Genomic DNA, 25,011 nt, shown 5'->3' on the forward strand with positions numbered 1-25,011 from the left:
AGCAAAAGTGATTCTTCACCTCTCGGGCGCGCGGGCGCGCGCAGATCGGACAAGCAGTTAACTACCGTTCTCCCTTGTTCGAAGCTTACGACCGTCCCAGCTGCCGCTAGTTACCTTCCTATTGTTAAAGGACCGAGGGTTTGTATTACGTATCGGAACAAATACCATGAATGCTTTACTCTTCCAAATTGCACATTTGTATTTGTGCACATTTGTATTTGAAGTACAAATAGTACACACTACACAGTACAAATTCATAACCAACCCTATCAGTTAAGGAGTAAAATTACAGTTATACCTAAGAGATAATGGCTAAACTAGGCAAAAACCAAATACTGTATTTATTTTAACAGAGTCAATATTCAGCATAGACATATCTGATTCACAGTACTAATCATAACAGCATTCTATCCCCAACATTAGAACAAAGCCCAGATAGAGTAATATACATACAGTACATCCAGCCAAATTTTCATGTGTAACAAACAAGAGTACATGATAATTACAGATAAATGGTGTCCTTTTTTTTGGAAGTGTCAGTCATTTCTTTCTTTTACAAAAAAAAAAACCATTTTCCATGAATCATAACTATATACTAAATAAATCAGACTGTCCTTTTTCTTCGTGCTATATGGACTGTAAAAATACTGTATCAATAGCAAACCCATACCATGTTGCCAATCAATAAGAAATATCATTCATACCAACTAATCAACTCACATTTAAAAAAAAATTCTCATAGTGACAACTAAATTACTGTATAAACACCTTGTATAAAATAGAAATACTAACAATATTATCTGTCTGTCATAGAACAGTGAGCACCCAAAATACTGTTTAATCATTTCTTGACCATTGTTTGATAAGCTAATCTTGCATTTTCATAAACCCAACTTATAAATATCCACATCAATCAGAACTAATATCAATGCAAATATTAATGCAAACACTGCGAGGCCACATAGCTAATTGGCACTCAAGAAGATAAATTTCCCAAAATATATACTGATTCTCAAAATTTACCAGTTTACAACATATAATGTGACATCAATTTTTATCTTCTCAGGTGAGACAGCACATCTTTAACTTAAACGAGTAAGAAAAATCCCACCTACACTCTTACTGCTTTACCAATATATAAGAATTAACTTTTAAAAGGGGAGCTCAGCAAAAACACACCTGATCAAGAGGTAGTTTTTTCAAATCATCCTGTTTATCTTTTTCATCTTCATCGGTTGACTGAGAGAGAGTGCGGCGATGAGTTGCACCGCTGTCCGGCCTAATCCAGATCTCCTGTCTCAGACTTTCCCCTCCTGAGGGCCGGCCTTCGTGAGCAAACATACCCTCAGGATGCCGTTCACTTCCTTGTCCTGCAATGTACTGAAGCAGAAAAAAAATGTTTCAATAAAACCAAAGATACACATAGTAAAAATAACTAAAACAAAGCTTTATTGCTTCAATAATACATAAAAAGTTTTACACCAATGATTTTGGCAGATATCTACAGGAAGCACTATATTTAGATACAATCTGACTGACCCAATAGGCAGAAGTCCACTCTGACAACAGAAAGAGTAACCAAAGTGACTTGACCTAGGGGGAAAATTCATCTCTGCTTATGGCAATATGCCTTAGAAGAGGCAAAAAAATCTATTGAACTCAACCACAACATTATAGAGTACAAATTTACTTCTTTCATGAAAACTATGTTCAGAAAACATAGGGTGTAAATAAAGGAAAAAGAGGTGGATCAAGGAAAAAAATTAGGGGATTAACCACAGTAGAAACAACAGAGCCACCTCTTGATGAATAGGAGATTAAAAGCCCTGTCATATGACCCTATTCCCTAAGAATACGACCTTCTCAGAGAGTGACCTCATGGAACAACTCGCAGCTCACACTTCTTGCTCATGCAGGTCACTCAAAAAAGGATCACGCAATGTCATCCTACACTATACACAGAGCTCTGTGCAGATTCTCATAAGCTACACAGGATTATACAGTGAATTCCAACTTAGAAAAAGTGACGACTGGAACAGGGAATTCACACCTAATGCCAAAAGAAAGAGCCTTAAAAAATAATGAGATTAACACATAAAGAAGGAAATATGGGGCAATGATAAGCTAGTCTGATGAGTTCTTAAATTCTCTGAACTACACTGGGGACTTATTTTCTTCCCTGAACCAGTCAAATTACTTTATATTTACCATAAATAGGTCTGGTGATCCTATATTTTACCCCTTAACTATTCCAAGTAATTTTCCTCCTTTGACAAAACTATACCTACTATCCTTCCTTGAGTTTAACATCAAGGGAAATATAGGGATGAAACACCAAATTACAGAAATACACCTGTATATCTCTCAGAAAAATTATGGCTGCCCCAAGTAAACTGTTGTAAAATTGAAAACCTTCATTTAAGAGCATACATCATTCCTAATTTCTAGCACAAAAGATATAGTTATTGTACCACAAGAGCAATCATGCAATAGGTGCATGAAAAGTGTAGTAAGGTAAGTCCAGATGTTGCTTTTTTTCCTTCGATTTCCCACATGCCTTTGATGCATTCGACAGCACACATAGCACATGCGAATGCACATGCATTTTTTCTCATGAAATTCTTGAATAAAATAGTCATCACATTGTAAATCTTGCAAAATGTTGTTTTTGTTCTGCTTAAAATATTCCTTCATCTGTGACCTTTTTGGCGGTTTCTTTCATCTCTGCTTAACAACATTACATGTATTAATAATTAAGGAAGCGGCAAAACTCCCACATAAACAAGTGGTTCGACCAACATCACTGCAACTAAAAATAACAACATGTGGACAGTTAGAGGCATGCATTACGTTCCACATTCGCCTTTCAACTTTTCGCATTCAATTTTAATCCAAAAGACATGAGCTTAGCGCATGGAAAAACGCATTGTCTTGACTTACCTTTATATAGATAGTGATTAAGCAGCATATCTCAAACAAATTTTCAGAGACAAAGAGATCTGTAAACAACTAGGATTGTCCTCAGACTGCAATTATAAAACTTTTAAAGTGTAATTTAATGAATAAAATGTAAACTTTATCATTAATAAAGACATCCTTTGAGCAAGCTCAGAGAGAGCAAAATAAACTCAATGATCTTGTTAAAATAATAATAATAATAAATACCATGGGATACCATAGTAGATCAGAAAGAAAGAAAAAAATTATAAGTATCAAGACCTGAAAATAGAAATAAGAAGGATATGGGATATGCCAGCTAAAATCTGTACCCATAATCATTGGAACACTAGGCATGATACCAAGGTCCCTGAAAAGGAACCTGGAACAACTAGATGCTGAAGTACCTCCAGGACTCATGCAGAAGTGTGTGCTACTAGAAACAGCACACATGGTAAGAAAAGTGATGAACTCCTAAGGAGACAGGATGCATCCCAGAACTCCACACTATAACAACCACCCAGTCAAATAAGATGACTGATTGACAAAAGAGAAAAATATGTTATTGTTATAATACAATTAAGTTTGTTCATACTTACCTGGCAGATATATATATAGCTGTATTTTCTGAAGTCCGACAGAATTTAAAAATTCGCGGCACACGCAGTGGGCGGCCAGGTGGTAGTACCCATTCCCGCCGCTGGGAGGCGGATATCAGGAACTATTCCCATTTATTCATATTTTATCAGTGCCACTGTCTCCTGAGGGGAGGTGGGTGGGCACTTTAATTATATATATCTGCCAGGTAAGTATGAACAAACTTAATTGTATTATAACAATAACATTTTGTTCATGAAACTTACCTGACAGATATATATATAGCTGAATCCCACCTTCGGATGGTGGGAAGAGACAGAATAGGATTTTTGGGGAAAACTAAATTAAGTAGATGATATACATCTTGGTTCCTGGACCTGTTAGCATAGCCGACTTCGTGATTACTGTCACAAAGTCTGCTTCTGCGTTTACTAGAGTTGCCAGCGAGGGGTAGAGACCTGTAATGCTGGTGCGCTCTAGATGATCTGTCAACGGGGGCGTGACCACAATGTGACTAGACCATATGACCATACTTCTGAGGGACCACCAAAGCTAAAACCACCACCTGACCTAACCTATCAAAGTTAGTTCCATAACTTCTAGGCTAAAGAAAAGGAACGCGCCTCAAGCGACCAACCCTTCAAAGTTAAAGCACACCTATCCCTTTTCTATAGGATAGGATTCGTGTTGCTTCCTGCACCCAATAATATATACTAGGATATGTATGGTCCTAGCGACTTACGGATCTGAAATGTCGTCTTCACATCCCGTCGGGAGTGTGAAGCGAACACAGAGTTGCTTCGCTAAAGCGTGGCACTCAGGATGTTACCGAGTGTCATGCTCTGTTGAAATGCTTTCCGAGGCCACACCCTCACCTCTTGAGCATTCATATTAAGAAAAAATCTCAAATCTTTATGCAAACATAATGAATGAGACCTCTTAAAAAGAACTCCTTGGCTATAATGCCAGGGTGTTCTTGGACATGAACCAGTCTGGTCTTTTTACGGAACACCGCAGATTGTCGGGAGTGTGAAGCGAACCCAGAGTTGCTTCGCTAAAGCGTGGCACTCAGGATGTTACTGAGTGTCATGCTCTGTTGAAATGCTTCCGAGGCCGCGCCCTCACCTCTTGAGCATTGATATTAAGAAAAAATCTCAAATCTTTATGCAAACATAATGAATGAGACCTCTTAAAATAACTCCTTGGCTATAATGCCAGGGTGTTCTTGGACATGAACCAGTCTGGTCTTTTACGGAACACCGCAGATTGTCCGTTGACCTTGACTTTCTATAGTTTTATCAAGATAAAACTTGAGAGACCCTACAGGGCACAGGACTCTCTAATGCCCTTGCCCAATAATTTGTGCCATACCCTTGGTCTCCAAGCCTTCGGTCAGGGTTAGACAGGTTTTCGTTCTTATCAAGAACGGAAGGCTTAGAGGACAGACCGCATTATGTCCTTTAAAGCCAAAACCTCTGATGATGGCTAAAACCTCACTAACCCTCCTTGCCGTGGCTAGAGCGGTTAGAATATTAGCCTTTCTGGTCACGTGTATTAAGTTCGCAGAAAGGATAGGTTCGAAATGCTTTTGGCATCAGAAACTCAGACTACGTCTAAGTTCCATGCCGGAACCTTTGATCCAGAGAATTTCAAGATCTCCACAGACCTCAAAGATCGTGAAGCTTTGTTGTTTGACAGAACCGAATCTCTGAGCCTAGAGGCCGTCAACAAACAACATATTTTGCATATTCTACAATAGTTAGGACTTCTATCTTATCTCATACTTCATACGGAAAGATAGAACCATAAAGAAATTCACAGAGGTCGAGGTGGAGGAACAGTCATTTCCCTTCACTATCTCCAGAAACGGCCCCCCCCCCCCCCCCCCCCCCCTCCGATTGAACACTGAAAATAGGCAGCACTGCTTTGCCTTGGCCAAGAGACTGCCATTAATCTTGAAGATCTTATCGCTTCTCGATAGTCTGAACGCCTTCAGACTCAGAGAGGAGAGATATTAGATACTTCACTAAGTGACGATGTTAGATTACACCGATTCTCTCGGGAAGGGTCTTTGGACAATTCTCTGAATTACCTGACCTCTGAATCCAACCTCTTAGAGGCCAACATGTGGCGACTAAAGCTAATCCTCTAGGATCATGAATAAGGGAACAACTTAAGAGGAAGCTCCTTCGTCTTCAATATTACGAAAAACTTAACGAAAGGACGCCCTCAGTCTCTCCTCACTTTCGACATACTTCTAAGTGAGGATTACTCAGACGTCAGTAGTTGTTGCCTTCGATCGAGAAGACCCGCAAGGACGTGCACTAGTTTAACGAACCTCTTGAGAATCGTTATGTTCCGTGCCCAAGCCCATAACAAGTCTCTCCTTCTCGAGCTATGAGAGAGCTGAGAAATTATCCGAGATGATTTGGGCCACTCGATCCAAACTCACCCTTCGAGGAACTGGAAGAGCCGACCAATTTGGCTTCCAATTCTTTCAGACAATGTGCCAGAACATCTGTTCTCTGTTCGGATGTCTGGCACCCTCTCGCTATCACCCGAGGTGATCCTCAAGCCGTTGAGAGAAAATTAGAATTACAAGATCTTTGATGTTATTCCAATTTCTTCGTGAGGAAAATTTGTAGAGGTCTGAATTGCTGTTTATTCAGGGAAAACAAGCTTCTCCAGCGAGGAAATGGTCCCCAGCAAACTCATCCATTCCCTCACTCAGCCTGCTTCCTTCCCTAAATAAGGCTGCGCTTTGCATAAGCAGGAGAGCATATTATTAGTGCTATGCCGCGGTAGATTCGTACAGAATGTTACCGTGCGGTAAACCCGCACCGAACAAGTATAAGAGATATCTTGTTGAAATTTCTAAGTAAAACGGCAGGCATGATCATTCAAGATTACTAGAATTTCTCAACCCGAGGCTAAAATCCATGATTGTAGGGCAGGAGAGACGGTTTATTCAGCCATTCCCGCAAGGGAGAGAGACGTAACCAACCGCGCATGACACCGAGCTAGCCGGGTACTGCGTAGATCACAGTAACAGCAGCCTTGTTCATCGTCTCGCACTATGTGCCTGAGTTGCCAGCTACTCCTTTTACGAAGGGATAGGTATGAAATTATCGAGGCAAAAGGAAAAACTCTCAAGGCAGGCATATTTTAAACGAAACAAAATTCGCTAAATACAGAGCTGAGTTGGTGTTGCAGTTCAATTAGAATACTTCTCGTCTAAGTCGCAATCCGTAGAATAACTAGGATATGCGCCTACCCCTCGGACAATTCAACTGCTTAGTAGAATCATGTCGCGAGGTTAATATACGTAGATATTTATAGTATTCTGAAACAACGATCTCCATCCTAAATTCTTTCCTTCAAGAAAACAAAAAAAAGGATTGGAGATCGACCACCTTCGATCTCTATCAAAAAGAGTGAAGGAGAAGTCTTCCTCGAAGGAAAGCTTCAATGGTGAACAGAATACTATCTGCCTGAGTTGCCAGCTACTCCCTTTACGAAGGAATAGGTATGATATTATCGAGCAAAGGAAACTCTCAAGCAGGCCTATTTTAAACGCAACAGAATTCGCTAAATACAGAAGCTGAGTTGGTGTTGTCGTAAACAATACCTGAAGAGTTGTTCTTCCTCCGAAAAACTCTTGGAAGGTTGAAGGGAGTGTCAAATAAATACATTAGAACAACAGTTCTTTCGGTTCTATCCGCGAGGTAAATACGATATGCGTATATGACTTGACCCATGCGTTAGCAAAATGACGCAAAGATAAAACTACGTAAGTATTGTAGTAATTGAACATCGAATTCTCTACTAGTACATCTTTCCTCGACGAGGAAGAGAGAAAAGAAAGGAAAACGACTGTCCACGTTCTAATGAACGAGACTTTTAAAAGAACTCCTTGACTCTTTGCCAAGACTCTTTTCCAAGAAAAGGGAGTAATATTCGAATAGAGATCATCAAGAGAGAACCGAGGATCGAAAAAGACCGTTCAATGTTCTTAGATATTGGACAAAAGACTTCCTGGATAGTCTACAAGTCTTTCTCTTAACCCCGGATGAGCCTCTGAAAATGAATGAGAGCTCTTCCGAAATTTGTTAATGAGTTTATCCGCTTAAACGATAAAAACGTTAAAATCTATGTCAATGAGAACTACCCCATTTATGAGGGGTCCCCCACTTAAATGACAAAACGTTTAGTATCTTGACAATGGGGAAAACGTCCTACTTGACAAAACTATTAGCACTTGCTAATAGGGGAAAACCCTTTAACATGACCGAAAGTCACCCAGGAATCCGAGTATGTAATCTTCCCGATTCTCAGAGAAATCGATGAAGAGGAAAGAGGGAACGAAGAAAAAAATTCGGGTATGTCTCTCCGCTAACTCCGAATCCTTTTTAAAAATTTCTGTAAAGGAATGTCCTGTGGAGAGTCCTGAAAAAACCTCCTCTTGACGAGCGTTTATAAAGCGTCAAGCGTCCTAAGAAACGTCCTGAACAGCAAATAAGACGCCTTCTACAAGTCTTTTCTCTCGCAAAGCGTCCTGCCGAGCTTCCACCGAAGCGTCCTGGCGAATGTCCACAAAAGCGTCCTCATAAGCGTCCTGCTGAGCGTCCTCAAAAGCGTCCTGGAAAGCGTCCTGCTGAGCATCCTCAAAAGCGTCCTCATAAGCGTCCTGCCGAGCGTCCTCAAAAGCGTCCTGCTTCGCGTCCTGGAAAGCGTCCTGCTGAGCGCTCAAAAAAAAAACGTCCTTGCGTAGCTACGAGCGTGTCTGAGCAGAGAACACCAAGTCTTATGAACGACGCTTTTCAGAGAGGAACTCGTTGAGCGCCCTGATGCATGCAAGGCCCGCCAAGAGGCGTCCTGGCGAGCGACCCTTGCCACATCTCAATGTTATGACGAACCGCGTTTTGCGTATGACGTTGAATATTTTCAAGGGACGTCCTCATGCGAGTTTCATGGAGAGCCGCACGCTGCTCCTGAAGTGTGTGAACACTAAATGCAAAAGAACATCTCCAGAAACGCACGTCAGCAAAGGAACGCCGAGCTTCCGAAAGACACCCTCAGAAGTTGCTTGCCCAAGCGTCCTGGAGAACGTCTCTACAGGCAGTCCCCGGGTTACGACGGTTCCGGCTTACGACGTTCCGAGGTTACGACGCTTTTTCTTAAATATTCAATGGAAAAATCCGTCCTGGGTGTACGACGCTTGTTCCGAGGTTACGACGCTGACGCTTCCGACGCTGCCGAGTTAACGACGCTTTTAAAAAACGCATACTATGATAAAAATCCTTTATAGTTTAGCACAGTATATTAATAAAAATAAGTTTCTGGTTAGATTACAACAAAAATTTTGAGATTATGATGATTTTCGACACTTTTTATGTTGTTATTTTTCTATGTTTTTTTAGTGACGCCTCATATGCGGAACTCGTTTCCGAGCGAATGAATACATACTAGTTTACATATAACAGTCCAAAAGCGCAAATCAATAATGAAAAAATCATTGCTTGTTTCCAGTAATAATAACAAAACGAAGTTTCTGGTTAGATTACAACGCAAATTCCAAGTATCCAAAGAGAGGACATTATCCAGTAATTTGATCAGAGAGAGAGAGAGAGAGAGAGAGAAGAGAGACGAGAGGAGAGAGAGAGAGAGAGAGAGAGAGAGAGAGAGAGGAGAGAGGCGTCTTCCGACGCTCCGAGTTAAGGACAGAGAAGTGTTCGTTTCGTTAAACGGTTTGAGATTATGATGATTTTCGACACTTTTTATGTTGTATTTTTCTATGTTTTTAGTGACGCCTCATATGCGGAACTAGTTTCCGAGCGAATGAATACATACTAGTTTACATATAACAGTCCAAAAGCGCAAATCAATGAAAAAATCATTGATTGTTTCCAGTAATAATAAACAAAAACGAAGTTTCTGGTTAGATTACAACGCAAATTCCAAGTATCCAAAGAGAGACATTATCCAGTAATGAATTTCAGAGAGAGAGAGAGCGAAGAGAGAGAGAGAGAGAGAGGCGTCTTCCGACGCTTCCGAGTTAAGGAAGAGAAGTGCGTTTTCGTTTTAAACGGTTTGAGATTATTGATGATTTTCGACACTTTTTTGTTGTATTTTTTCTTTGTTTTTTAGTGACGCCTCATTGCGAACTAGTTTCCGAGCGAATGAATACATACTAGTTTTCATATACGCCAAAAGCGCAAATATGAAAAAATCATTGATTGTTTCCAGTAATAAAACACGAGTTTGGTTGATTACAACGCAAATACAAGTATCCCAGGGGAGACATTATCCAGTTAATGAAGGCCAAGAGAGGAAGAAGAGGGGGAGAAGAAGGAGAAGGAGGAGGAGAGAAGAGAGAGAGGAGAGGGGAGAGGAGAGGAGAGAGAGAGAGAGAGAAGTCTTCCGACGGTCCAGTTAAGGACAGAGAAGTGTTTCGTTTCGTAAACGGCCTCTGACTCATGCCAGTAAATGTTTTGTTGATACTAATAATATAAGCCTATTTAAAGATACGTTTACTTTAATTAGTCTATATGATACGTAAATAGTAATCAAACTGTTCTTGTAGCCCTCAATATTTGGCAAAATCGAAGTATCCAGAGACATTATCCAGTACGTAATTTGATCAGAGAGAGGAGAGAGAGAGAGAGAGAGAGATGAGAGAGAGACGAGAGAGGATGAGGAGAGAGAGAGAGAGAGAGAGAGAGAGAGAGAGACGCTTTGGCAACAATGGTCTCGGTGGTTTTTATAGCTTCCTTCTGCTTGATGATCGTGGATATTGTAGAAAGGATTTCGACCATACTCGTTTGCCAAAATCGACGATACGAACGCCACGTTCATGCTTGCTATAATTTCATGTTTTGCTTCCATCGAAATCATTTTCTTGGGTTTTTTCTTATCACCTGCTTGTCTTTAGCTTTGAGACCCATGGTTAATAATAAAATAGACAAAATAACACGAAAAAATAGGCGCCAAATACAACGAAACTAAACAACGACGTGTTAATGCAGCACCAACAAACAAACGACTGAACGCCATTTATCGGTCGCCTATACAACTAACACTCATTGCAAAATCGTTTGCTCAAATATTTCGTTGTATATCAAAGCTTGTATTTTCGCAAATTTTCTGTTATATCTCAAAACATTCGTATATTAGGGCAATCGTATGTCAAGTTTCCAATGTAATTTGATCAGAGAGAGAGAGAGAGAGACGCTTGGCAACAATGGTCTCGGGGATTGACGTAACGTTTATTTTCTGAACAGATAGGACAGAAGAAGTGTTCGTTTCATTAAACGGCCTTGACTCATGGCAGGAAATGTTTTGTTGATACTAATATATAAGCCTATTTAAAGATACATTTACTTTAATTAGTCATATGATACGTAAATAGTAATCAGCTGTTCTTGTAGCCCTCAAGATTTTGCAAAATCACTCCAGGTTGTACATAAAACTTCAAGAATGTAGTCACCAGAGGATTACAATAGTTTATACCTTCAAGAACCAGCATTCTTTTATGAAAATAACTCCAAGGTTGTACATAAAAAACTACAGGAAAACAACATGTAGTGTAACCAAAGGATTACAAGTAAGGTTTTTATAACTTTTTATTAGTTTAAGAACTATTTCCAAGCGTCGTCCGGATTACGACGATTTTCGGCTTACGACGCGTCTCAAGAACGGAACCCCCGTCGTAACCCCCGGGGACTGCCTGTACTTATAGGACGTCGAGCACCTCAAAAGCTCCCTCACGTCTAAATTGCTCTTCTTATGCCGAACCAGAGACATAAGTTGTTTGACTGTGCAAAGCAGCTTGCCGGACGTCAAACTTATCAGCTTGCTTTTTCGAAGTAAAGCAAACGTTTACATAACGTATACGGAGCGCCATGAGGAGAGGAGACGAATACTGAGTTTGCTCCTCCAAAAGGTGGAATCTAGAATGTCCTTGATTACCAAATTCTTTTGGAATGCTAAATAAAATTCGAGAGCCCTGACAGGGCACAGGACTCTTTCATCCTCTCGAGACGAGAGAGAGAGGACGTGAAGCGTCCTCTTCTCTAAAGCTTCTTTAGGGGGCGCGAGTCCTTCAAGATTCGTGCACGTGCTCGATCTTGGCAGCCTGAGAAGCGACAACAGGACCTGCCGAAAGGAAGCCAGATCAGCATGAAAAACCCGTAACCCTCCTTCGGCTTTTGACATGCCTCTCCCTGGTTTCCTGGGAGCCCGACAGAGGTCTAGGCCTAGAGGCGTTATGGGGCCCGATCTGACGTTCCCTCCTGACGAGAGAGAGGACGTGAAGCGTCCTCTTCTCTAAAGCTTCTTAGAGGGCGCGAGTCCTTCCGAGAGCTCCAACCCTTGCGCGGGGAGGACGCCTCGGAGGACGAGAAGCAATCCTTCAAGATTCGTGCACGTGCACGATCTTTAGCAGCCTGGGAAGCGTCAACAGGGCCTGCCGAAGGGACGCCAGATCGGTGGGGAGCCCCCGTAACCCTCTTGCGGCTTTCGACATGCCCTCTCCCTGAGTCCTGGGAGTCCGACAGAGGTCCAGGCCTAGAGGCATTATGAGGCCGATCTGACGCCCCCTCCACAACAAGGGGCACTACACTTCACAACACTGATTGAGAGCGAGCACTTTAGTCTAAGATTACTTGATGTAATCCTCTAGCAGACACTTCTTCTAGGCCCGTAAGCCATAACACAGGGTTAGGCAAAATAAAATCTACAGGAGGTTTAGAAGGTTCATTATTTCTAACTTCTGTTTACTGTGGAGGAAAACTCCTGATTCTAACACGCTCTAAAATGTCTTCCGTAATCAGTCACACATTACACTAATTACATTGAACTTATGCAAAGAAAACATGTAAACGTCATATATACTAAGCGAGTGTCTACCGAAAGTTCCGGTAGCCTCAACCTTACCCCATGCAGACAACAAAGTCTGAAACTAGGCTAACTAGCTTCAGACATCAAATGCAATGAAAAAATTTACGATAGCGTATGCCTAGCCACAAATCCAAGTCAATAATCGAAAGAATAATTAGGATACTTAAGCGGCTAATGAAGTTTCAAAATCCTAGGCGGAGGTCTGTAAACAGTTGTTTACCGACCGGCGACAGAAAAAATATGAAATAAATGGGAATAGTTTCCTGATATCCGCCTCCCAGCGGTGGGAATGGGTACTACCACCTGACCGCCCACTGCGTGTGCCGCGAATTTTTAAATTCTGTCGGACTTCAGAAAATACAGCTATATATATATGTATCTGTCAGGTAAGTTTCATGAACAAAATATAACAATAATAGTCATATTAAAAGCAAACCAAAAACTAAGTGACATATGGTATTTTCAAATCTGGAGGAAAAGAGGACTTGATACTATCGTATGTACACTCGGCAAGGAAAGTTAAGATACAGTTTTTTTAAATCTTCGGACATATATTGTTCAATAATGCCATACCTGGCAACTCTTGAAAGGGGGGGGGGGGGCGGAGCTTCAAAATCATAGTGTTTGTTGCTTTCTAGATTTCCATCAACTTTACACCATAAAGATTCTGTTGAGGTCCTATAATCATTTATACTTGAATGTAGATACGGACTCTATATTATTCGTTAATGTTGGTTTGGTAACGTCAGCTCAGGGTAGAATATTGATCATCCTCCTTTTTAAACCTACTGTGAAACCTTATTTATAAGTAATGTTTGACACTAAACTGACGTAAAATTCATACGTAATTAAAGACGGATTTTAAGCAATGAGAGAAAGGGTTTTAAAATTTGGGCGAGTACTCGTGGAAATCGTGAGGAACAATACAGTGAAGAGTAAAATATTATGACGATAGAGAGAGAGGGCAAGCAAGCATAGGCCTATCTATAGAGAAACTTAATTCATTATATTTGACTTTGAGAGATGAGTGATAAAGGGATTTTGACGTAAGGAAAAATCTATTTCTGGGCGATTGGCTCGTGTCGCCAGCGAAATATCCTTTAATCTATTATTTCTAGGGTAAATGTACTACACATACCAGAGAATAAATAAAATAAAGAAAAAGGTCAGTATAACTGACTCGCTCACCTCCAGGAGGGTGTCGGTATGAACACTAGGCGAGTGAGACCACTACCACGAGCCAAATGCCAATAGAAATCTCCCACAATACAAAAAACCCTCCAAGAGGGGAGCCGACCCACAGAGTGAGCAGCTCGTACTACTACTACTCCATCCCATGCTGCCGACTGCTGCGCCTCTGGTGGCCATCCTGAAGTTAGCAGACAATCTTGAGCGAAGGGATGGGTAGGGTGGGATTTCGCTGGCGACACGAGCCAATCGCCCAGAAATAGATTTTTCCTTACGTCAAAATCCCTTTTCTGGGCTCAGCTCGTGTCGCTGCGCGAAATCGTACCAGAGAAATAGCACAAGATTGTAAACAAAAGTAATAAAATAAAATAAATCAGAATAGGTCTAAACAAGAAAAAGAAAAATATATATAAATAGAATATAATTGCTAAAAGATACATATACACAGGGGTATAAAATTAGAAAAAAATGCTTAAATTACCCTTAAATCTATCATGTTTGTTAAACATAAGGTAATTTACATATATACGGTAAAATGACTTACATGTTATCAAATGATATCTGTGTAACAGCATGTATCAAAAGTATAATAGCAATTAATATAAACAACCAACAATAATAATATATAAAGGAATGTATATGACTTAATATACAAAACCCGTAACCATTATAATATGATGTATCCCCTAGCATAAAAATAAGGGGAAACATCCATGAGATCAATGTTTATAATCATTTGTGAGTGTCCCTAGCCAGACAATAAGGGGCACCCACTACCCTATCACAAAAGCAGCTAAGACACAAGGTGAATGCAATGAACAAGGTAGGAATAGACGAATAACTTTTGGGTGAGGCAGGTAGAAAGGAGGACTGAATCTTCTACTACAAATTAGCTAGAGTCAGGGGAAACTATGTTACCCGCTGCTACTGCTGGGAATTTCAGAGCTTCCAAGGACTTAAGGTAGTGACGTTTGAACACTGTCGGCGATTTCCATCCAGTATACTTTTTCAACTCATCGAAGTTCATATGTTGGAAATAATTAATTGAGGTGGCTACTGCTCTGACATCATGTGCTTTCGGGAAAGAGTCAGGATTGGCTTGCTAATAAAGTACAGGATTTGCTGCCTGATGCCTTTAATGGATAAAGTTCCACCTTTTTTCCCTCTTAAAGAGGGGACCCGATGAAGATGAGGAGGTCCTAGACAGAAAGGCTCGTAATGGTTGTAACTGGGCAAAGAGATACATCTTGTGGAAGGGGTAGTACCTTCCAAGGTTCCCACCTCATCAAAAGGATCTTCGTTCTTTGCTAAAAAGCTACGTTCCGGAGAAAGTAGGACTTCCCTGTGGGAGGAACTGAATATGATCCGGGTCCCTGGATAGAGCCGACAGTTCTGAAATTCTTGCTCCTGAAGCTAAGCTTAATAAGAATTGGGTTTTTCTTAGAGCATTATAACGAGCATGTGTCATTATCGGTTTCGGAAGCCAGTTTTAGAACATCGTTTAAGAACCATGAAACTGACGTAGGCCTTACAGAAGGCCTAAGCCTAGCACATGCCTTAGGAATAGACGAGAAGTAGGAATCCGTCAAGTCTATGTTAAATCCAATTGAAATATCTTTTTCAAAGCTGACTTGTTTGTCGTAATCGTGCTAGCTGCTAACCCTTTTTCAAATAAGGATCTGAAAAAGGATATAGCTGAATTAACTGTCATGATTCTAATGTCCGATTCTCTCAGGAAGATTGCTAACTTTTTGACAGCAGCATCATACTGCCTCAAAGTTGAATCCCTTTTATCGGATTCCAAAAATAGAATATTCTAAGGGTCAATATTCGCATCTCTTTTTGCCGCAAACTTCATGAAATCCATAAAGTTAGGGTTTTGAGAATCCCTGAGGAAGCGAACACAGTCTTCGTTTGTACTGACTGGGAGAGCTTGGGATGGGGATCCGAAGAGGACGAAGGCCCAGCTCCAAAATTAGAGGATACCAGTTGCTCTTCGGCCAGTCTGGGGCTACTAGAGCCACTTGACCCTGAATGTCCTGAGTTTGTTCAATACTTTCATGAGGAGATTCACTGGAGGGAAGATATAAATCTTCTCCCAGTGTTCCAGTCTAGAGCCAGGGCGTCCGTGTGGCATAGGCCAGAGGGTCCAGGTTGGGGGCTACATAACACGGTAGTTTGTGGTTCGCTGGGATGCGAAGAGATCCACTGTAGCCCTGGGACTCTTTGAAGGATCCATTGGAACGAACTGTTGTCCAGTGACCATTCCGACTCCTAGGGGCACTGATCGGGATAGGGCGTCTGCTATGACGTTTCTCACTCCAGCTATGTGAGTGGAGGAAAGATGCCAACTGAACTTGTCTGCCCAGGGAGAAGATGGCTATCATGACGTGATTTAGATGACGTGACTTGGAGCCTCCTCTGTTATACAATGTACTACCACTGCGCTGTCCAGGACTAGCTTTATGTGGGAGTACTTTGGTGGGCGTAACCTTTTTAGAGTCAAGAACACTGCCATTGCCTCCAGTACGTTTATATGGAACTGACGGAACTGAGGTGACCAAGTCCCTTGAACCTTTTTGACCGGGCCTGGAATACCCTCCCCAGCCGCTTAAGGACGCGTCTGTGTGGATGGTGATCCCCGGTGGAGGGAACTGAAGGGGTACTGACATTGACAAATTCTTGACTCTCGCCCACGGCCGAAGTCGATTCTTTAGAATCAGAGGCACTGAGGATAGTTTGTCCCTGGACCTGACATTTGCTCGCGAGCGGCCAAATTCTGGTTAGGTCTTTCAGTTTTGGCTTTCATTAAGACGTTCGTCACTGATGCAAACTGAGAGAACCCAGGATTCTTTCCTGAGCTCTCCTTGACGCTAGTTTGTGACTTAGAAATTGCTGACTGACTTCGCTATTTCTTCCTTTTGGTTGATGGAATCGACAGAGTGTGGGAGGATAGATTCCAATTGAATGCCCAGCCCACTGAAAGTTGACTCTGGAGTGAGTCTTGATTTGGTCCTGTTATCTTGAAGCCTAGATATTCCAGGAACTGAATCACTTTCAGTGTAGCTCTGTTGCATTCCTCGACTGTTGGGGCCCAGATCAACCAATCGTCGAGATACGCTACTACCATAATCCCTTGCGATCTGAGTTGTTGCACTACCACTTCCGCTAGCTTCGTGAACACTCTGGGTGCCACGTTGAGTCCGAATGGAACTACCTTGAAGGAGAATGTCTGGTCTCCTATCTTGAAACCCAGGATACGGACGGAAGTGTCTTGCAATAGGGATATGATAGTAGGCGTCTGTAAGATCGATAAGGATGCGGTGACGGCCCCCACGGGGAACGTAAGGTCCGCACCTGTGAGATCGTTGAGCATCTTGAACTTGTCGCAGCGGATGGTTAAGTTTAAGCGGGACAAGTCTAAGATTACCCTTCTTTTTTGTGAGCCTTTCTTTGGCACGCTGAACAAGCGACCTTGAAATTTTAATCTCTTGACTCTCGCTATAGCTCCTTTCTGAAGGAGGTCCTCCGCGTACTCTGTCAATTCTTTGGAAGGAAGTTGACGGAAAGGGTCTGGCTGGAGGTGGGTTCGTCAACCAGCTCCAACCCAGCCCTTTTGACACTATGCTCTGAGCCCATTGGCTGAAGTTCCACCGGTGGCGAAAGTGAAACAGCCTCCTCCTACCTGAAGTTCTTCATTGGTTCTGGTAACCGCCTCGTCCTCCTCTGAAGTGCTTTCCCCTATTAAAGGGGCTCCGATCCTCTCCCACGAAAGGACCGCTTACCTCTGCCTCCCTTACCGAGCGGTCATACTTCTGTGAAGCTTGACTCTCGAAGGCTTGATTGTAAGCTGGAGAGATGGCGTAAGAGGTGGAGGGCTGAGGCTGAGGGGATATCACATAAATTGGCTGTGATTGACCTTTAGAAGTGGAGGGTTGGGCTGTCTGCACTAACGGTACCGCTGGAAACTTGTTGAGGAAAGCGTGGTTGCTTTTTCTGGTAAGGTTGGAAACGCCTGGGTTTCCTTTGTCCCTTACCTTTAGCTGTCAGGTCTTGCCTCCTCTTAGCCAAAGTAAGGCCCCAACGGTCCTTAAGGCTCTGGTTCAACCTCGTAGCCTCTGACTGGACTTCCTTAACCATAGCTTCTGGGAAGAGATCTGCTCCCCAGATGCTAGACGAGAGTAACCTATTCGTTCATGCCGGATGGTTGCCTCTTGTAGAACATGCTTCCTACAATTCGTCCGAGCAGTGGCAAACTCAAACATATCGACTGTACCGTTTGAGTCAGGGATTTTGGTCATGAGCTTAAAAATCGGTTCTGATCCATAAGCCATGGTAGCTACCTCAGACATAGCCATAGAATTGATGGATCTGGCTAGTCGCGATTTTGCGTCAAATTCAGCCTGAATAAGGTTATCTGGGAGGCCTGGTAGCTTTTCACCAAACTGCTCCATAGCACAGTCCGGTTTGAGTTTGCCAGCTGAGAATGTGTTCGGCAAGTCTTCCCACAATTCTCCAACTGAGGGGAGCAACGGAGATGTGGGATCTGCTTCCTACAACTGCGGTATAGGTTCCCCCTTCTGGGCCGCTGGGATGGGTCGACCTCGCGATCTTGGTTAGGAACGGGAGCGGGGTACTCTCATCCATTGTGAAAATGGTAAAGGGACTCTTAAAACGGTTGTATCTTAGTGTTAGAACAATCCATGTCCTCTAAACACCTGAGCCATTCTCTCTGAGCCTGGTCTCGTGAATAGAGGACCGTCTCCTTAGGTACCCTATCGTCCCGCACCATAGCCGAACGGCGTGAGCCTTGCGTAGCCTATGAACGGAGGCTGGAGGTCTTCCGGGTAGAACTCAAAGTCCTCTATTCTTCGAGTCCCAAATTCCGGTATAGAGATGAGACCGTCCTGGAAGGGGGCGTATGACGCCTACTCTCCATGGGTTGTTCATAGAGAACTGAGGTAGTGAGTCATACGGGAGGAAGCTGAGTTCCACTTGTGTTGGAAAGTGGAGGAGAGGCTAGAGGAGCTTCTCTCAGCCCGGCTATAATGGAGTCCTGGGAAGTAATCCTATCCGACAGACGAGAGATCATTTGTTCCATACTACTCTTTAGGGACCCAACCAGGTCACCCACCTGTTGCAACAGGCCAGCATTGGAGTCCAAAGCCGGAGCTGCTGCGGAGGTGGAGGGGAGGCTCTGAATCGGAACCAATGGTAGCGGAACTGGTTGACTCTGCCGGAGTGCGAGATCTCTCTGGAGGATTTACTCCTCGAGGACTTAGAGCCGGGAGCTAGAAGCTTTAGACCTGTCTTGCTCCGGGATTCCCAGCCAAGAGACTTACGGGAGGAGGATGAAGCCGAAGTCGTCTTCTTAGACGACGACGACGTCTTAGTCAAGGTCATCACTTTAGCCTTGACCTTAGGTCTAACCGAAGCGGTCAGGAGGAGAATATATTCGTCACCCGTAAAGCCTTGGAAGGATGGAGAGGTTGCAGGGGTAGAAGAAACAGTTACGCCAAGGGTGACCCTTGGGTGTCCACCTTACCTACCTCGACCTCCAACAGGTCGTCTATACCTACCATAGGTTCAACATTAATATCCAGGGTTCGCGACATCCGTAGAGATATCCTGGTCTTGATCAGTTAATGAGGTAGCCAGCTGTTGTTGGATGAAGGCGATAGTCGGAGGGCGCATCTACAGGGGGGTCGACGTATCCTGTCGCCTGCTACCGGGTGGGGAAGATTAATAATGCCAACCGCTTCTCCAGGATGTAGGGCTGTCCCTTGGCGGCGTTTTTTCCCAAAACCGCCGACCCAGGCCCGCAGGGTAGCCAGTGCGGTATACCCTTACTGCCGGCGCCTGGAAGAGAGGGCGTAGTTTAGATTTAAGAATCACTTAAAACTAAAAACTTAAAGTATAACTTAAAACTAAATGCCTTAAGTTAAAGTAATGATGAAAACTTAAGCACTAAAATAGAAGCGGAGCAAGCTACTGGAGATGGAATACCCCTCCCTCCAAAAGCTGGCTCACCAGATCGTAACATATGGTACACGTCTCAGGTACCAGGACCTGGATGTCCCCGTGCGGAGTCGCGCATGGAGCATGGGACCGGCAAACTTCGTGTCCACATGGGTCCTGAAGTGTGGCGGAACATCCCGGATGCTCACAGTTGGTAGCCTGTAAGTGGGAAGACACATGAGTATCTTAAAAAACATCACTTACAGCCTAAAGGACAGAAGAACTCCGTTGCATGCCGGAGCTCGGAAAAAATTTGGGCATAACCCCTCCCTGCATCGCCTGAATAGGCTATAATCCCGGAGAGATCCGGTAAGACATAAGTAAGGGAGGGGATGGTTTAAGGTACTTAAGATAAACTTATAGATAACTTAAACCTAAAACACAAGCAAACCGGACTAAGTCCAGTGGCGTAGCGGAGTGTGTAGTAAACTCAGCAATACGGTAAGGTTAGCAGAGGACCCACTTGTATGCTCCGGTCCACTCCTACTGGGTGGACTAACATCTTTCCGCTGGATAACCAGGACTCCGATCAGGAAGGAGCCCTAGTAAGGTGGGAAAGGGGGGCGAGAAGACATACAGGCTCGAGCTAGCCGGAGCGACAAGGTAGCGCGGAGGGGGGGAAAGGCCAGTACCCCCCACCCCCCACTCCGTACCACCCGGCCGGACCGAGAAGCCGGAGAGGTCGAGACCAGTCTGGGTCTGTCCCGACTCCCTAGCCCCTCCGCCTGAGGGGAGAGAGGGAGGCAGGCTCGGGTATGCGGAGCGAGCATGGGCAGACCGACCCACCCCCGCCCGACTCTATGGAAGAGCGGGAGGGGTGGGGGGGAAGAGTGACTGGACAGGCGTTCTGGCTGTCCCGCGATCACGAAGTGACCACGCAGGCGGTAAGACCAAATACGACAACTAAGCCTAGGACAACCAACTGATCAGAGAGATGCTATCGGGAAGCATACTGAACTGAAAAGCGGTAGCATTAGGCCCACTAGGGCAATGGGCCAAAACCAACTGATCAGAGAGATGCTATAGGGTTAAGCAACCGAACTGATGAGCGGTAGTATAGGCTCAAAGAGCCAGGACCTAGGCTAAGCCAGACGCCTAAACTAACCTAACTATAACAAAATACACAGTATAAATAAAAATGAAAGAAAGAAAAACCAAAAACAATATAGCAGGAGAAAAAATCCAGGAGTGTACGACTAACCCGAAGGCAAGTCTACCACTCAAAGCTAGTCAGAGGCCGATACTAAGAACCTGGACTAGGGTCTGGATAGAAGAAGCCTACATAAGGTAAAATACATGCATGCATGACAAACTGAGTAGACCGTACCCTAAGTAAAGCGGATATAATATAGAGCGTACATAAATAAGGGGATGTTCTAGGTATGGGAGACCAAGAACGAACCCACCAACGAGGCAGAACCATGCTGCCATGCTTCCGACCCCGAGATCGTATTTATACCTAAAAAACGGCAAATACTGTCTCAAGGCCGAAAAAAACCAACTAACCGTAAATACTGAGTACTTAACTTAGCTGCTGCGATAGCTGCACGCTCCATTATAGAAAATCCAATGAAAGGGCACAAAAACACAGAGAGAAAAATATCCACAACCGACTCGTGTGCGCTAACTTGAAAGGATGACCACCAGAGGCGCAGCAGTCGGCAGCATGGGATGAGTAGTAGTAGTACGAGCTGTCACACTCTGTGGGTGGCTCCCCTCTTGGAGGGTTTTTTGTAGTGGGAGATTTCTATTGGCATTTGGCTCGTGGTAGTGGTCTCACTCGCCTAGTGTTCATACCGAACCCTCCTGGAGGTGAGCGACGTCAGTATATACTGAACTTTTTCTTTATTTTATTTATTCTCTGGTATGTGTTAGTACATTTACCCTAGAAAATAATAGATTAAAGGATATTTCGCGCAGCGACACGAGCTGAGCCCAGAAATATTTTTTCAAATGTGTTTTAAAAGTGGGGAGAGAGAGAGAGAGAGGAGAGAGAGAGAGAGAAGAGAGAGAGAGAGGAGAGAGCAAAATCTGCTCATGTGAAAGCTTAGGCCTTTTTATAACTACTTAATTTCATTATATTTTTCTTTGGGAGATTGAGTGGTACTATACATATTTTTCAAGTATGTTTCACAAGTGGAGAGAGAGAGAGAGAGAGAGAGAGAGAGAGAGAGAGAGAGAGAGAGAGAATTATAGTACTGGTGACGGACTTGTGACGGGGGAAAGGCAGCAGAAATATAATGAATTAAGTATCTCTATCGAGAGGCCTATGCTTGCGCGATATGATATGACTGCCAAGATCGTGCTGCACTATGCGAGATAAAATTTGAAGGATCAAGTTAATTCTCTTAGAAATTCGTACCCTAATCTTGATTACATTCGATAGTTGCCGTAGCATTCAAAGATTGTAAAAAGACGTGGAAAATTTTAGACACATGGTGCGGTCATTCTTGCTCTCTTGATATACTAGTCTTTACTTTTGAAAATCGGTTTCATCACAAATCATTCACGAAAAAAGCTGTGTTAAGTAAAAATATTTATTACCACAAATAACTATATGTATGGCAGAGGCAATTAAAGTTTTATATCGTGGGAGATCTTTCAGCCTCGCGGCAAAGCAATGCAGTCTTGTAGGGCTGTAGGCTACTACGAACTGCTTTGTAATGGGAGCATATAGCCAGAAAATCTTTGAGCTGACCATGCTACTTTTTTACCTTGATTAAGATTTATAGACAGTAGCTTTGTAAACAGCAACTAGCATTCGATCCATGTTAACATCAAAGTAATCAAAGTGTGAAATCCTTTATGTTAGCCAGTATCCAGTGACATGTGCTTTCCCGCTCGAAGTTCTAGGGCTCCTCCTCACATCATAGAAAAACGCTCTTGCGGATGCAACCAAGATTTGTTTAACCTACCTTAGCCGTCGCAACATTGAGTGCCATTGACGTCAGCTAACTTTATCGCTTTGGAATACAAACATAAGTTTGTAGAAACTAAAATAATTGCATTCACCACTTACGATGATGCAATATATCTCCTTCATGAAGCAAAACGAGTAAATATTGTCGTCGTGATACATAGTACCAAAATCAGAAATTCACATTCTCTCTACCAGATCTCTATGAACGAATTCCATCTGAGAAGTTCCAATTACTTCGGACATATATCGTGTTTTTAAGTATCTGAACGGTTCTGTTTTGCTGTTTTAACTTATATGATAAAATTTTGCAGTATATTTTCATATCCTAGTAAATTTAGCGATATTTATGTCTTTTCAGTAAAAACAAATGGGAAATTCGATGAACGAAAGATAATGAAAACTATTTCTTCAGTTTTCTTGTCGAGTGTACATTTCTGTTATCCTGTGCAATGCAAAGTCCTTTGTCTAACATAAAATGTATAAAAGAGTTTACCTAAAATTTCTACCTGTGGAAACAGGTAGATAATCAATTTCTTTCATAATAAAAAAAATGAGTTCCAAAATAGTACCCGTACCTACTTTTACATTATCAGATACAAATATCAGATGAAAACAAAACATATAACTGCTGTATTCATTTCCTCTACCATCTACCAAATATAATCAAAAATACACAAACTTTTATTCCTCTACAATATTTTGTAGGCCACAATTCAAGGGTTCATCAAACAACAAAATTTTCCTAATGAAAACCATATCATACAAATGTAAAAAGAAACAAAATATGACCCTGCCCAGCAAAAAGAAATATTTCTTAAAAGCAAAACTCAAGGTTTACCAAAAATTATATCTTTAGAGATCAAACCTAATATCAACCAAAACATTTAAAAACAATGCAGGTACTTTAAAATGAATACCTTTTTCCTTATGTCATCAAACATTGAAACCAATGAGTCACGTGCAGATACAAATGGATTAGAAGCCGTCAAAGAAACGAATGTAGTAGTATACAACATCCAATGGTCGTTTCTGAAAAAACAAAACATAGATACTAAAACACCATAGGATTCAGTACAATATACTGTACCCTTTTTAGGTTGACCAGTTTCTTAATTTTGTTATATTACTGACCACTTCCATATACACACTATAAAATAGTGAAGGAATTAGTATTTCTTTCAAAGTTTATTAACTAATACATTAATTCAGTAGGAAAATACATTCACAACAATCACAAAATATATACAGTGGTCCCCCCGTATTCGCGGGGGATGCGTACCAGACCCCCCGGTGAATAGTTAGAACCCGCGAATGTTTGGAACCCCCTGTAAAAAAGCTAAAAACAGCCTATTGTTGTTAATTAAAAAAATGAAGAAAACCACACACAAAATTTCATACTTGGTTTTTTTTAATAGTTTTATCACATAAAGTGCATTTTATGATGAAATTGATAAAAAAAAAAAAAACAGGAATTAGTGGATATTTCTCATAGAAAAATACCGCGAAAGTGCAAATTTTCCGCGAATAATGCAGGGAAACGTTCCCGAGAGAAATCTGCGAATATGCGAGTCCACGAATCCAGAGAACGCAAATACGGGGGGTCCACTGTACTTTCACAGTGGGTAAAGATATATATATAGTTTTGCCAAGAGCAAGGCATTCGCAAAATAAAAGTTTCCAAACACTGAACTTATTCCTAACAGAATTCAGTGTAGCAAAAATTAAAATCATATTCCACCAAACTTCTAACAATTTAAAGAAATCAAAATTTTAACTCCCCATATTTGATAAATGTGACTCTCTGATGTTGGCTTCTCCTCCTTAAACTAAACTTTGAACTTATCAGTTTGGGTTGTTGGAGGAGATTGGGCAGTTTTAACCAGTAAAACGGAGACATAGTAAAAGAAAATCAATCTACTGCATCCAAAAAAGTAATTTATTTCAAAAGCAACTTGATCATGTTCTTTGATTACAACATATCATCTCATAATAATTATATTTTTACCTTGAATATGCTCTTTGATTACAACTAAAATATCTCACAGTGATTACATTTTCAACTTGAAAATTAAACAAAAGACCAGTAGATTAATAATAACTGAATTTCTATCATAAAATCCCTGATCACCTTTTGTTGCAAGCATAAAATGATATTGGTTATGATACAATAAAGTTTTATACATACTTACCTGGCAGATATACATAGCTATTACTCCGTCGTCCGACAGAAATTCGAATTTCGCGGCACACGCGGCAGGTAGGTCAGGTGATCTACCCCCCCGCCGCTGGGTGGCGGGAATAGGAACCATCACCCGTTTTCTAATTCATATTTTTTTTCTTCCAGCTGTCTCCTGAGGGGAGGCTGGGTGGGCCATTTAATTGTATATATCTGCCAGGTAAGTATGTATAAAACTTTATTGTATCATAACAATATCATTTTTATACATTCAACT

The 25,011-nt window shown here is 42.2% G+C and overlaps 1 protein-coding gene across 1 annotated transcript; it reads right to left on the reverse strand.

Annotated features, from left to right (window-relative positions):
- Window positions 1-1,249: 1,249 nt before the first annotated feature.
- LOC135224296 (telomerase-binding protein EST1A-like) lies at window positions 1,250-23,587 on the reverse strand (the record flags this gene model as incomplete). Its single annotated transcript, XM_064263149.1, is given in 2 exon segments — window positions 1,250-1,380; window positions 23,476-23,587. A coding segment is annotated over 1 exon segment (54 nt), but the record flags the coding sequence as incomplete, so codon positions are not given.
- Window positions 23,588-25,011: the final 1,424 nt, after the last annotated feature.

This window comes from Macrobrachium nipponense, chromosome 12, assembly GCF_015104395.2.
Source record: "Macrobrachium nipponense isolate FS-2020 chromosome 12, ASM1510439v2, whole genome shotgun sequence".
NCBI lineage: Eukaryota > Metazoa > Arthropoda > Malacostraca > Decapoda > Palaemonidae > Macrobrachium > Macrobrachium nipponense.